This window comes from Bison bison, unplaced genomic scaffold, assembly GCF_000754665.1.
Source record: "Bison bison bison isolate TAMUID 2011002044 unplaced genomic scaffold, Bison_UMD1.0 scf7180017864283, whole genome shotgun sequence".
Lineage (NCBI taxonomy): Eukaryota > Metazoa > Chordata > Mammalia > Artiodactyla > Bovidae > Bison > Bison bison.
The window spans coordinates 1,517,830-1,533,590 of record NW_011494855.1 but is presented as its reverse complement, the minus strand read 5'-3'; the positions used below and the strand labels follow the sequence as shown (position 1 = coordinate 1,533,590).

General features: G+C 34.9%; 1 protein-coding gene across 1 annotated transcript in view; it reads right to left on the bottom strand.

Annotated features, from left to right (window-relative positions):
• The window catches only part of LRRIQ3 (leucine-rich repeats and IQ motif containing 3), a 199,693-nt gene that overhangs the window by 176,896 nt on the left and 7,036 nt on the right, over positions 1-15,761 (bottom strand). Inside the window, exons 2-3 of the mRNA XM_010849437.1 lie at positions 12,551-12,799; positions 8,461-8,784 (exon numbers count right to left, since the gene is read on the bottom strand). Coding sequence (XP_010847739.1) covers positions 8,461-8,784; positions 12,551-12,799 — 573 coding nt within the window. The remainder of the gene's footprint in view (positions 1-8,460; positions 8,785-12,550; positions 12,800-15,761) is intronic.

Sequence of the window (15,761 nt, the reverse complement as noted above, 5' to 3'; positions counted from 1 at the left end):
GAAGAATCCTTGCATCCCTGAGATAAAGCCCAATGGGTCATGATGTATGATCTTTTTAATATGGTGTTGGATTCTATTTGCTAGAATTTTGTTAAGGATTTTTGCATCTATGTTCATCAGTGATACTGGCCTCTAGTTTTCTTTTTTTGTGGCATATTTGTCAGGTTTTGGTATTAGGGTGATGGTGGCCTCATAGAATGAGTTTGGACATTTACCTTTCTCTGCAATTTTCTGGAAGAGTTTGAGTAGGATAGGTGTTAGCACCTCTAAATTTTTGGTAGAATTCAGCTATGAAGCCGTCTTGTCCTGGGCTTTTGTTTGCTGGAAGATTTCTGATTACAGTTTCAATTTCTATGCTTGTGATGGGTCTGTTAAGATTTACTATTCCTTCCTGGTCCAGTTTTGGAAAGTTGTACTTTTCTAAGAATTTGTCCATTTCTTCCAAGTTGTCCATTTTATTGGCATATAATTGCTGATAGTAATCTCTTATGATTCTTTTATTTCTGTGTTGTCTTTTGTGATCTCTCCATTTTCATTTCTAATTTTATTGATTTTTCTCCCTTTGTTTCTTGATGAGTCTGGCTAATGGTTTGTCAACTTTATTTATCTTCTCAAAGAACCAGCTTTTAGCTTTGTTGATTTTTGCTATGCTCTCTTTTGTTTCTTTTGCATTTAGCTTACTCCTTGGAAGGAACGTTATGATCAACTTACAAATCATATTAAAAAGCAGAGATATTGTCAAGAAAGGCCCATCTAATAAAGGCTATGGTCTTTGCAGTGGTCATGTATGGATGTGAGAGTTGGACTATAAAGAAAGCTGAGTGCTGAAGAATTGATGCTTTTGAACTGTGGTGTTGGAGAAGACTCTTGAGAGTCCCTTGGACTGCAAGGAGATCCAACCAGTCCCTCATAAGGGAGATCAGTCCTGAATATTCATTGGAAGGACTGATGCTGAAGCTGAAACTCCAATACTTTGGCCACTGATGAGAAGAGCTGACTCATTTGAAAAGACCCTGATGCTGGGAACGATTGAGGATAGGAGGACAAGGGGATGACAGAGGATGGGATGGTTGAATGGCATCACCGACTCAATGAACATGGGTTTGGGTGAACTCTGGCAGTTGGTGAAGGACAGGGGGGCCTTGTGTGCTGTGGTTCATGGGGTCACAAAGAGTTGGACATGGCTAAGTGAATGAACTGAACCGAACTGAATTTTTAAGATTTCTTTCCTTCTACTAACCCTGAGGTTCTTCATTTCTTCCTTTTCTAGTTGCTTTCATTGTAAAGCTATGTTATTTAGCTGACTTTTTTCTCATTTCTTGAGGTAAGCCTGTAGTGCTATGAACCTTCCCCTTAGCACTGCTTTTACACTGTCCCACAGGTTTTGGGGTGTTGTGTTTTCATTTTCATTCGTTTCTATGCATACTTTTATTTCTTTTTTGATTTTTCTGTGATTTGTTGGTTATTCAGCAGCATGTTGTTCAGCCTCCATACGTTGGAATTTTTAACTGTTTTTCTTATATAATTGACATCTAATCTTACTGCATTGTGGTCAGAGAAGATGCTTGGAGTGATTTCACATTTTTTGAATTTACCAAGGCTAGATTTATACCCAGGATGTGATCTATCCTGGAGAAGTTTCCGTGCGTGCTTGAGGAAAAGGTGAAATTCATTGTTTTGGGGTGATATGTCCTATAGATATCAATTAGGTCTAACTGGTCTATTGTGTCATTTAAAGTTTGTGTTTCCTTGTTAATTTTCTGTTTAGTTGATCTATCCATAAGGGTGAGTGGGGTATTAACGTCTCCCACTATTATTGTGTTATTGTTAATTTCCCGTTTCAAACTTGTTAGCATTTGCCTTACATATTGTGGTGCTCCTATGTTGGGTGCATATATATTTATAATTGTTATATCTTCTTCTTGGATTGATCCTTTGATCATTATGTAGTGTCCTTCTTTGTCTCTTTTCACAGCCTTTATTTTAAAGTTTATTTTATCTGTATGAGTATTGCTACTCCTGCTTTCTTTTGCTATTTGCATGGAATAACTTTTTCCAGCCCTCACTTTCAGTCTGTATATGTCCCTTGTTTTGAGGTGGGTCTCTTGCAGACAACATATATAGGGGTCTTGTTTTTGTATCCGTTCAGGCAGTCTTTGTCTTTTGGTTGGGGCAGTCAACCCATTTACGTTTAAGGTAATTATTGATAAGTATGATCCCGTTGCCATTTACTTTGTTGTTATGGGTTCGAGTTTATACACCCTTTTTGTGTTTCCTGTCTAGATAAGATCCTTTAGCATTTGTTGGAGGGCTGGTTTGGTGGTGCTGAATTCTATCCACTTTTGCTTGTCTGTAAAGCTTTTGATTTCTCCTTCATATTTGAATGAGATCCTTGCTGGGTACAGTAATCTGGGTTGTAGGTTTTTCTCTTTCATCACTTTAAGTATGTCCTGCCATTCCCTTCTGACCTGAAGAGTTTCTATTGAAAGATCAGCTGTTATCCTTATTGGAATCCCCTTGTGTGTTATCTGTTGTTTTTCCCTTGCTGCTTTTACTATTTGTTCTTTGTTAATTTGATTACTATGTGTCTTGGGGTGTTTTACTTTGGGTTTATCCTGTTTGGGACTCTCTGGGTTTCTTGGACTTGGGTGACTATTTCCTTCCCCATTTTAGGGAAGTTTTCAACTATTATCTCCTCAAGTATTTTCTCATGGTCTTTCTTTCTGTCTTCTTCTTCTGGGATTCCTACAATTCGAATGTTTGGACATTTCACATTGTCCCAGAGATCTCTGAGGTTGTCCTCATTTCTTTAATTTTTTCTTTTTTCCTCTCTGCTTCATTTATTTCTACCATTCTATCTTCTACCTCATTTATCCTATCATCTGCCTCCATTATTCTACTGTTGGTTCCCCCCAGAGTGTCTTTGATCTCATTTATTGCATTATTCATTATATACTGACTCTTTTTTATTTCTTCTAGGTCCTTGTTAAACATTTCTTGCATCTTCTCAATTCTTGTCTCCAGGCTATTTATCTGTAACTCCATTTTGTTTTTTAGATTTTGGATCATTTTCACTATCATTGTTCTGAATTCTTTTTCAGGTAGATTCCCTATCTCTTCCTCTTTTGTTTGATTTGGTGAGCATTTATCCTGTTTCTTTACCTGCTGAGTATTTCTCTGCCTCTTCATCTTGTTTATATTGCTGTGTTTTGGGTGGCCTTCCCATATTCTGGCAGTTTGTGGTTCCTCTTTAATGTGGAGGTTCCTCGCTGTGGGTGGTGTTGGACGGGTGGCTTGTCAAGGTTTCCTGGTTAGGGAAGCTTGTGTTGGTCCTCTGGTGGGTGGAGCTGGATGTCTTCTGTCTTGAGTGCAATTAAGTGTCCAGTAGTGAGTTTTGAGATGTCAATGGGTTTGGTGTAACTTTGGGCAGCCAGTATATTGAAGCTCAGGGCTGTGTTCCTGTGTTGCTGGAGAATTTGCGTGGTATATCTTGTTCTGGAACTTGTTGGCTCTTCGGTCAGTGTAGGTATGGAGGCTTTTGGATGAGCTCTTATCGATTAATGTTCCTTGGAGTCAGGAGTTCTCTGGTGTTCTCAGGTTTTGAACTTAAGCCTCCTGCCTCTGGATTTCAGGCTTATTCTTACAGTAGCCTCAAGACTTCTCCATCTCCTTTTGAAGACAATGGGCTGCCTTTCTGGGTGCCTGATGTCCTCTGCCAGCATTCAGAAATTGTTTTGTGGAATTTGCTCAGCGTTCAAATGTTCTTTTGATAAATTTGTGGGGGAGAAAGTGGTCTCCCTGTCCTAGTCCTCTGCCATCTTAGGACCACCTCTATTGTCATTTTTAAAATTTCACTTCCAAATACTTTCCATGACCCTGAGCTTATCTTTTCATTCACTTAATAGGGTCTTTTACAGAGTATTTTTAAAAACTGATAAAGTTCACTTTACCATTTTTTCTTTTAAAGATTGTGCTTTTAGTATCAGGTCTGTCTTTGCCTCAGCCTAGATCCTAAAGATTTCCTTCAATTTTATTTCTTCTAAAAGTTTTTTTAGTTTTCAGTTTTACATTTAACTCCAAGATCCAATTTGAGGGGTTTTTTTGTTGTTGTTTTTGTTTTTAGTGTAAAACTTAAGGAAGTTCATTTCTTGTGTGTGTGTGTCTATGTGTATGTATGTCCAACTGTTCCAAGTAACATTTATTGAAAAAGCTATATTTTCTCCATCAAGTTCTGTTCATATTTTATTAGATTTACATCTAAGTATTTCATTTTTGAGTGATTATAAATGACAATATGTATTTAATTTTGGTGACCATGTACTCACTGTTAGTACACAGAAATAGGATTGACTTTTGTTTACCTAGCACCCTGCAGCCCTGCTAAGCTCACTTTTTAGTTTTAAGATTTTTTTTTTTTTTTGTAGATTCTGTGGCATTTTCCACATAGGTGATCATTTCATCTGCAAATAGTTTATTTCTTCTTTTCTCATCGGTATGTTTTATTTCCTTTTCTCACTTTATTGCACCACCTAGACTTACCAGCAGCATGTTGACAAGAGGAATAAGAACAGCCATCTGTTTTGTTCCCAGTCTTAGGAAGAAAACATTCTTGAGTCTTTTGATATGGGAGATTACATTAATTCATTTTCAAATATTGAACCAGCTGTGCATCCCTGAAGCAAGTTCTACTTGTTCATGGTATATAATTCTTCTTACATATGCTAAATTATACTTGCTAAGGTTTTGTTAAAGATTTCTGTGTTTATATTCACTAGGGATATTTTTATCCCAGGGATAAAGCCCACCTCATCATGATGTATGATCTTTTCAATATATTAGTGAACTCACTCTGCTAACATTTTGTTGAGGGTTTTGCATCCATATTCATTGTGGATATTGATCTGTATTTTTCTTCCAGTATCCTCATATAGTCTCAGTTAAGTGTTCCTTTAGATTCTACTTCTTTTTGAAAAGTATGAGAAAAATTGGTATTAGTTTTCCTTAAATGTTTGGTAGAACTTACCAGTGAAGCCATCTGGTTTTAAACTTTTCTATGTTAGGAGACTTTTGATTACTGATTCAATCTCCTTGCTAATTAGTGCCTTAATTTTTTTTTTTTTTTCTTCATGATTTAGTCTTAGTAAGTTGTATGTTTCTGGAATGTATCCATTTCTAGGTTGTCTGTTGGCATACAATTGCTTATAGCAGTCTCTCATAATCTTCTGTATTTGTGTGGTATCAACTGTGATATCTCCTCTTTCTTCCTAATCTTACTTCCTTGGATCCTCTCCCTCAAGTATAACAAAGAGTTTGTCTATTTTGTTTATCTTATCAAAAAAATAGATCTCTTTGTTTCATTTATCTTTTCTGTAGTCTTTTTAATCTCCATTCCATTTATTTCTGGTCTTTATTTCCTTCTTCCCACAAAATTTGGTTTAATTTGTTCTTTTCTTCTAGTTCCTTGGGGTATAAAGTTATATTGTTCATTTGAGTTCTTTTTTTAATGTAGGCATCTATCACTATAAACTGCCCTCTAAACAGCTTTTACTATATCCTATTAGTTAAGTTGTTATTCTATTTTCGTTTAAGACTTTTTTTTTTATTTTTCAATACATTGGTTGTTGTAAGTTTTTTAATCTCTAAATAATTGTGAGTTTTCCTGTTTTCCCTTGTAATTGATTTATTGTTCTGTCACTCAGCTATGTCTGACTTTTCAACTCCATGGACTACAGCACACCAGGCTTCCCTGTCCTCCATATCTCCCAGAGTTTGCTCAAAGTCATGTCCATTGAGTCAGCGATGCCATCCAACCTCTCATCCTTTGTCATCCCCTTCTCCTCCTGTCCTCAATCTTTCCCAGCATCAAGGTCTTTTCCAAAGAGCTGGCTCTTTGCATCAGCTGGCCAAAGTATTGGAACTTCAACATCAGTCCTTCCAATGAGTATTCAGGGTTGATTTCCTTTAGTATTGACTGGTTTGATCTCCTTGTGATCCAAGGGACTCTCAAGAGTCTTCTTCAGCACCACAGTTTGAAAGCATCTATTCTTTGGCAACCTCTCAGACAACATTAAATGCACCAACATTTGCATTATAGGGGTCCCAGAAGGAGAAGAGAGAAAGGACCTGAGAAAATATTTGAAGAAGTATACCTGAAAACTTCCCTAAAAAATGGGAAAGGAAATAGTCAACCAAGTCCAGGAAGTGCAGAGAGTCCCACACAGGATAAACCCAAGGAGGAACACACTAAGATATAGTAATAAAATTGATGAAAATTGAAGATAAAGACAAAATGTCAAAAGAAACAGGGAAAAATGACAAGTAACATACAAGGGACTTCCATAATGTTTTCAGTTGATTTATCAACAGAAACTCTACAAATCAGAGGAGAAGGTCAGGATATTTAAAGTGATGAAAGAAAAGAACCTACAACTAAGAATACTCTACCCAGCAAGACTCTTCCTTGGATTTAATGGAGAAATCAAAAGCTTTCCAAACAGGCAAAAGTTAAGAGATTCAGCACCACCAAACAAGCTTTACAACAAAAGCTAAAAGAACTTCTCTAAACAAGAAACACAAGATAAGGAAAAGACTTACAAAAAATAAACCCAAAACAATTTAGAAAATGGTAATACGATCATATATATTGATAATCACCTTAAATGTAAGTGGATTAAATGCATCAACCCAAAGACATAGACTGGCTGGGAAGGTGAAAACATGTGTATGTATGCATTTCCACTTACCAATCACTCCAACAGACCCCCTAAATAGTATGCAATTATTTTATATTGTTAGGTTAATCATGTTTCCATTATGGCTTGCAAATGTAATTATCTTTTATTTTCTATCTGGCTATTAATAAAACTGATAAATATAATTTATTATTGTTATTATATAACTATTATTTGCTTAATACCATTGTATCATGATTGATAAACAGAAAATAATGGAATTCTATATCACTAAATCTACCATTTAATACAAATCCTGTAATCACTTTTTAAAATCCAGATGCATACCAGAATTATCGTGGAATTTTTTGAAAAATACAAATGCCCAGGTATTGATATTTTTCTCAAAAGTTCCAGATGTGTTTCTAATGAGCAGCCATGTTTAAAAACAACTTTAGTATATGATGATCTTTTACTTAAAAAAAAAGGAAAAGAAAAGAAAATACTGTGGATTCCAGATACAGAATCCTTTGGCATTTAGGTTACTGAGTATAAGAATTAAGTTGTTAGATTAATTCTCATTTAGTATTTTAATACAGACAGGGGATGCTCGATCTAACTACTTTATTTTTAGAATTATAACTGACATGATTTAAAAGAATTTTTTTTTTTTTTTTATAATTCAGTAAATCTCAGAATGTGATTTTAGAATCCTTGGGAGGCCCCAAGACCATTCAAGAACCCATGAGGGCCTTCTTTTTCTAATTACATATCTGTATGAGGCCATATTTTCTTTATTTACTTCAGTCAAAACAACGTATCACAATAGTTTGAATGCAGAAGTAGATATGAGAAAATATCTGTTTTATTAACACAGATATTGAAGAGATGTACAAAAATGTAAAATAATGTCATTCTTCTAATTATTTTTATTTAGGAAAGTATATTTTTTCATAAAATTTGTTTATGTTGATATAAAATGGGTTTGTTATTTCAAATGACTTAAAAGTGTATATATTTGAAAATTCTTTTAATTTTTAATACATTAATATCTATGTATATAATCTGTATAAACAAAAACTTTCTGGGATCCTCAATAACAGGCCCAGTAATTGGGCCCTATTATATTTTCTTAGTAATTATTTTTCATCCCATATGGTCTATCAGCTCCCAGTAAGGAAATATTTTATTCTACATTCATCTTTGTATATGTATTTCCTTATACTGTCTAGCGTGCTGTAGAAAGATGTTTAATAAATGTTTTTTGAATTAAAAATAAATAAATAAAATGTTTAGAGAAACAAATTTACAGAGACAGAAATAGACAAATGGTTACCTAAGACCAAGGTAATAGTGGGGGTTAATTGCAAATGGGAAGAAGGAGAATTTTGGGAGTGGTGGAAATCTCTAACACTGGATTGTGACAACAGTTATACAGTTATATATAAATGCAAATTTACCAAAATTATGGACTCATACATGTAAAATGGGTAAATTTTATAGCATGTAAGCCATACGTTCTTAAAGCTATTAAACATAATGGAGACCCCTCAAAATGTTAAATACTTGTTTCTCCACAATTTGATAATCCCATGATCAGTAATTTTTAACAGCAGGTACATAAGCTTTTATAAATTTTGTTAAGACATTAGTATGATAATATATTCACTAGTTTCTGATATTTCATGTAAGTGATAAAAATACTGATTTATATAACTTAGGTAATAGAAATTAGAAGTTAAGGTTTTACTTCATTTATTTAAAATGAAACTCAAATGAAGCCAACTACCTTTTTCAAAGCAGAGCAGAAATTAAAGAGAAGTCGGTGGTTATATGTTTTGAATCTTTCAGGAAGATGCCAGTTTTGAATTATTTCTTCATCAGAAATCACATGATGATCCAATGCTTTGAGAGTCCATATACTGTTGACAAGAACATGTCTATATCCTTTTTTAAGGCTTACTGGACAATCAAACATAGTGAGGGCAATAAGGCTCGGACAGGCAGATAACATACATAAGTTCTTTAACTTTGCAAACCCATTGTCATGTAGATAGAGAAGTTTTAGGTTCTTCAATCCACTCCAAAATTTGGTATCTGGTAGACTCTTTATCTGAAGCAATAATAGTAATACCTTAAATACAAATACCAATTATCCCTGAATTATATGGAAAAAAGGAAAAACATTAAACATCTTCTATAATTCAATATTCAATTCAAATAGCAAATTTCTCATTAGTAAACAAAAATGGAATTTCTAATTATCCAAAGGATGACTGGGGTAAACTAAAATACATTAGGTACCTGTAATTACTAGTGTAATTAAACAAACGAACATATAATCCATTCAATAAAAATTCCTTTGTAATAAGTAGACTTTTTAATCTTTTCTAAAATATTTTCCTCATACAAAAAACGTAAGGAGTCAAATGTAAGGAGTCAAATGTGCAATGTGGAGTATCAATGTGATACTCCACATTAACAAAAATGAAGGATAAAAATCATATAGTCATTTCAATAGATACAAGAAAGGTATTTGCCAAAATTCAACATCCATTTATAGTTAAAACTCTCAACAAAGAGTATAGAAGGAATGTACCTCCACATAATAAAGGCCATATATGACGAGCTTACAGCTAATATCATTCTCAATGGTAAAAAGATAAAATCTTTCCCTCTAACAGCAAGAATAAGACAAGGATGCCCAGTTTTACATTTTCATTCAACATGGCACTGGGAGCTAGAAGTCCTAGTTAAAGTAATTAGGCAAGAAGAAGAAACAAAGGCATCCAAATTGGAAAGGAAAAAGTAAAACTGTCACTTTTTGCAAATTAAACGACCTACATTCACATCTCAGAGATTTTGTGCATTTGGTTTCAGATTACTGCAATCTAGCAAATATTGCAATAAAGAAGGACTTTTTTTTTGGTTTCCCAGTGCACAATAAAATTGTTTACACTATATTACAGTCTATTAAGTGTGCAATAGCCATTATGTCTAGAAAAAAATCAAAGTATACATCTGATGCAAAATATACTTTATTGCTGCTGCTACTGCTAAGTCACTTTAGTCATGTCCGACTCTGTGCGACCCTATAGACGGCAGCCCACCAGGCTCCGCCGTCTCTGGGATTCTCCAGGCAAGAACACTGGAGTGGATTCCCATTTCCTTCTCCAATGCATGAAAGTGAAAAGTGAAAGTGAAGTCGCTCAGTTGTGTCCGACTCTTCGCAACCCCATGGACTGCAGCCCACCAGGCTCCTCTGTCCATGGGATTTTCCAGGCAAGAGTACTGGAGTGGGTTGCCATTGCCTTCTCCGATACTTTATTGCTAGAAATTGCAAATCATCATCTGATAATGTAGGATTGCCACAAATCTTCAATTTGTAAAAAATGTAATATTTGTGAAGTGCAGTAAAGTGATACCCACTAAAATACAGTATGCCTGTATACAGAAAACCCTAAATACTCCAGAAAATAACCATCAGAATAAACAAAATCAATTAACATTTCAGAATACAAAATCAATACACAAAGTTATGCTGTCTTTCTATGCCTGAGCTATTAAATATTGGAAAAGGAAATTAATAAAAGTCTCATTCATAATTACATCAAAATAGTAAAAATACTTAGAAATAAATTTAACCAATGAGGTGAAAGACATGCATATACACTGAAAATTATAAGACATATTGAAAAGTAATTGAAGAATACAAATAAACTGAAAGATATTCTGTCCTTGTGGGCTATAAGAATTAATGCTGTTATAACATTTATACTACCCAAAGCAACCTAGAGATTCAGCAGAAGCCATGCCAAAATTCCAGTGGCATTTTTAACATAAGTAGAACAAATAATCCTAATATTTGTACGAAACTAAAAAACACTCAAATAGTCAAAAACCTTGAGAAAGAACGAAGCTGGCACTTTCACACTTCCTGAATTCAAAGCATAATATAAAAAAAAAATAAAAAATAAAAAAAAGCATAATATAAAGAAAGCTACAGTAAAAAAAAAAAAAGAAAAGAAACAGAATGGTACTGGCATTTAAAAAAAAAAAAAGTCAATGGAACAGAAACACAGCCCATGAATAAACCCACATATTTATTTACAAAACTGATTTACAGTAAAGATCAATTTATTTATTAAAATGGAGTCAAGAGCATACACTAGGAAAAGAGCATTTTCTTCAATAAATTGTGTTGGAAAAATGGGACATGCACATGTGAAAGAATGAAATTTGACCACTATCTTATGCTATACACAAAAGTAAACTCAACATGGATTAAAGACTTGAAGGCACAATCTGAAACCATAAAATTCCTAGAAGAAAACACTGGTGGTAAGCACCTTGGTATGGGTCTTGGCTACAGTTTTTTCAATTTGACACCGAAAGTAAAGGCAAAAAACTCAAAACTGAACACAGTGAAATGATGTCAAACTAAAAAGCTTCTGCACATAAAGGAAACCATCAATAAAAAGAAAAGGAACCTATTGAATGGGGGAAAATATTTGCAAATCACATCTGAGATGAGGCTAACATCAAAATCCTATAAAGAACTCATACAACAATAAGAAAAAAAAATCCAACTAAAAAATAGGCAGAGGATCTAAGACAGTGTTTTTTCCAAATAAGACATACCGGTGGCCAGCAGGTACATCAAAAGATACTCAGCATCACCAATCATCAGGGAAATGCATATTGAAACCACGGGACCATTCTCATGCCTGTGAGAATAGCTATTATCAAAAAGACAAAAAATAAAATGTTGGCAAGGATGTGGAGAACAGGGAACCCTGTGCAGTGTTTGGAGGACTGTAAACTGGTGTAGTCACTAGGTAAACAGCAGGGGTTCCTCAAAAAATTCAAAGTAAAGCTTCCATATGACCCAGCAATTCTATTTCTGGAAATTTATTACAAGGAAGTGAAAATACTAGCTCAAATAGACACATACACTCCCATGTTCACTGTAGTATTATTTATAATAGCCAAGACATGAAAGCAACCAAAATGTCTGTCTACTGCTGTCTATGGAAGAATAAGTAAATAAAATGTGATATACACATCCAGTGTAATATAATTGACTCACAAAAAAAGAATGAAATCACGCCATTTGAAACAACATGGTGCACTTTCAGGGCATTACACTAAATGAAATAAGAGAGAAAAACAAGTACCATGTGATCCCACTCAGGTGAAATCTGAAAAAACAAATTCTTACAGAGAACGTATCAGTGATTCAGAGGCAGAGGTGGTGGGGGAAATGTGAAGGTGCTAAAAAAGATACAAATTTTCAGTTATAAGATAAATGAGACCCAGTGATATATTCAATAATATTCAGCAGGGTGAGTATAGTTAATAATACAGGATTATATATTTGGAAGTTGTTAAGAAAATAGATAATAATGATAAAAGTTCTCATCATGAGGGAAAAATTTTAATTCTTTAGAGCAGGATGCTAACTTGACTTATTGTGATCATTTTGCAATATACACAAATGCTGAATCATTATGTTGTATACTTCAAATTAATCTAATGCTGTATATCTAGTATATATTATTAAAAAAATTAAGTCAAAATTAAGTCAAGAAGTAGTCTTAATCAAGACTATGGATTTAAGAAGCAAAATAAACCAAATCACACACTGTTGGGTTTACATATTTTAAATTACAAATGTTTGATTATATTTAAAATGTTTATTAAATGGTTAATGTAAGTGTTTGCTTATATTTTTGTTTATATTTTTTTTTATTTAGTTCTGAATTGTTTATATTTCACACAAAAGACTACCTGGGAGAAATACTGTGTATCGATAACCTAAGAGCTTATTAGATATCAGCTTCATTTATATGCAAACAAGTGAAATGACTATTGCTTACCTGATTTCCATGGAGATCAAGTTTGATTAATTTCATACAACTCTGAAGTGGACGAATATCTGTAATAAAATTGTTTGAGAAGATGCATACTCTAAGAGAGATACAAGATTGAAGATTTTCCATAGATTTTAAATGAAGGCCACTGAACTTCACAAAAACAAAATCTTTTTGATCTTCTATTATATTTTCATTATAGTGACTCCATTCTCTGTGATTAGTTAGCTCTTCTATGATTGTTCCATGAAACATCTAAGAAAAATGAGAAATTTTGAAAGTTTTTCTCAAATAAATGTCTGAAAATAATATTTTCTAACAGTAAGAATAAAATGGGTAGAAAAGTTAAAATTATTAAAAATATAATTTCCAGAAAATCTTCCATCTCAAAGCATTTTTGTGAGTTTTTCTTAAATTTTTATTGGAGTATAGCTGATTTACAATGTTGTATTGCTTTCAGGTATACAGAAAACTGCATCAGTTATACAAATACATATGACCACCCATTTTTTTAAGATTCTTTTCCCATATAAGCCATTGCAGAGTACTGAGTAGAGCTCCCTGTGCTCTACTTTATATGAAGTAGTGTGTTTATATCAATCTAAATCTCCCAATTTATCCCTAGCCCCTCCTTATTCATTTTCTACAACATAAATGAAACTTGAGGACTTTATATTAAGTGAAATAAGTCAACAGAGAAAGACAAATACTCTATTATCTTGCTTAATGTAGAATCTAAAACAGTTGAACTTTATTCAAATAGAAATTAAATTGGTGGTTGCCAGTGGTAGCCAGGAGAAGGTGATGGCACCCCACTCCAATACTCTTGCCTGGAAAATCCCATGGACGGAGGAGCCCGGTGGGCTGCAGTCCATGGGGTCACTAGGAGTCAGACACGACTGAGCAACTTCACTTTCACTTTTCACTTTCATGCCTTGGAGAAGGAAATGGCAACCCACTCCAGTGTTCTTGCCTGGAGAATCCCAGGGACGGGGGAGCCTGGTGGGCTGCCGTCTATGGGATCACACAGAGTCGGACACGACTGAAGCAACCTAGCAGCAGCAGCAGTGGTAGCCAAAATGGGGTGCAAGAAATGGGAAGATGTTAGACAAAGGGAACAAAACTTCAGTTATAAAACGAACAAGTTCGGGGGATACAATGTAGAACACCACAAGGGCGTGTTAGGTTGCTTCAGTCGTGTCTGACTCTTTGTGACCCTGTAGACTGTTCCCCCACAGGCTCCTGTGTCCACAGGGATTCTCCAGGCAAGAATACTGGAGTGGGTTGCCAGGCCCTCCTCTAGGGGTATCTTCCTGACCTAGGGATCAAACTCCTGTCTCATATGCCTCCTGCAATGGCAAGCAGGTTCTTTACCACCAGCACCACCTGGGGAGCCTACAACACCATGACTATACTTAAAAATACTATATTGTACACTTAACAGTCACTTAGAGAGTAGGTTGGAGAAGGCAATGGCACCCCACTCCAGTACTCTTGCCTGGAAAATGCCATGGACAGAGGAGCCTGGTAGGCTGTAGTTCATGGGGTCCCTAAGAGTCGGACACGACTTCACTTTCACTTTTCACTTTCCTGCATTGGAGAAGGAAATGGCAACCCACTCCAGTGTTCTTGCCTGGAGAATCCAAGGGACAGGGGAGCCTGGTGGGCTGCCATCTGTGCAATCGCACAGAGTCGGATACGACTGAAGTGACTTAGCAGCGGAGAGTAGGTGCTAAATGTCTTCACACACAATAAAAAAACAAACAAACAAAAAACCAGGTAATGAGGTGATAGATGTGTTAAGGAACCTTATCATGGTAATCATTTTGCAATGTATATGTGTATCAAATTATCACATTGTATATACTAAACTTGTACATTATAGATCAATTATATCACAAAAAACCTGAAAGTAAAGATTCCTAATGTGTTTCTCTGATTTAGATTAAGATCTGTTAATTCTTTGAAATCCTTCAGTTTGAATTCTCTACAACCAATATCCAATGTCCTTTTTAAAAAGTGCACATTTTTTCATATATTTCCACTGTGTAATAAAGCACCCCCAAACCTACTGTGTTTTAAAAAAATTAACATTTATTCTTTCTTCGGTCTGTAGGATGACTTAGTCAAATGGCAGTTCATTTCCAAGTGATGTTGACCTGAGAGTCAATCTTGCGGGACTCATCCAAATACCTTCAAGGTGGCTAATTTACATATGTGAAACACTGGCAAGGACAGCAGGAAGGTAGGTTTTGCTAGGATGCTGGGATGTATGGGTCTCTCTCACCATACTATCCCAAGGCCTCTCTAACTATAGGAGTACTCATGATGTCATCTTCTCACATGTATATTCATCTCTGTCTGTTAATAAGGAAGCAAGGTTTCTATATGGTTGAATCAGGGCTCCAAAAAGTATAAACATAGAATATGTCAGGCCTTCTAAAGGTTAATGTCCAACTTGCACAGCTTTAACTCTTTGATGTTCTATTGCTCAGAGGAAGTTATTTTGATGGTTTGAACCAGCTTTAAGATAGTTAAATAAAGACAAAAATAAAAGTTGTTCTGAGCTTGGTGACCTCGGGCAAGTTAAGTATCTTCTGTTCACTGTATATCAAAATTATATGCCTCAATTTCCTCATCTACAAAATGTGGATAGTAACAGTATTTGATGGAAATAATTGTCATGAGGACTAAATGAGTCTGCATAAAGGCTTTAGAACAATGTCTGGCACATAGCAAGCACTATAAAATGAATATTACTTATAAAGCAAATATCTAGTTGAATTAACAATTCAAGATAGAATGTCTACAAAAAGTGAGGGTATTTCCAGTTTTCAGTCCATCATGTAAGGAGCTTGGAAGTTGTCACACCATCTTAGCAAGTAAAAGCAGGACAATTAACTGAAAAATCAACAATTTTTCTTAGATTCATCAAAGAAGGGAGGTCACAGGGAGAATCAATACCCCCAAAATCAGAGACAGGTAGGCAGATAAAGAGATTCAGAACCTACGGGAGCGGAAATTCACCAGCAAAGGTCTCTTGTGTTTCCAGCTTGTGTTTCTTCCAGTCCAGCTTTTCTCATGATGTACTCTGCATATAGGTTAAATAAACAGGGTGACAATATACAGCCTTGACGTACTCCTTTTCCTATTTGGAATGAGTCTGTTGTTCCATGTCCAGTTCTAACTGTTGCTTCCTGACCTGCATACAAATTTC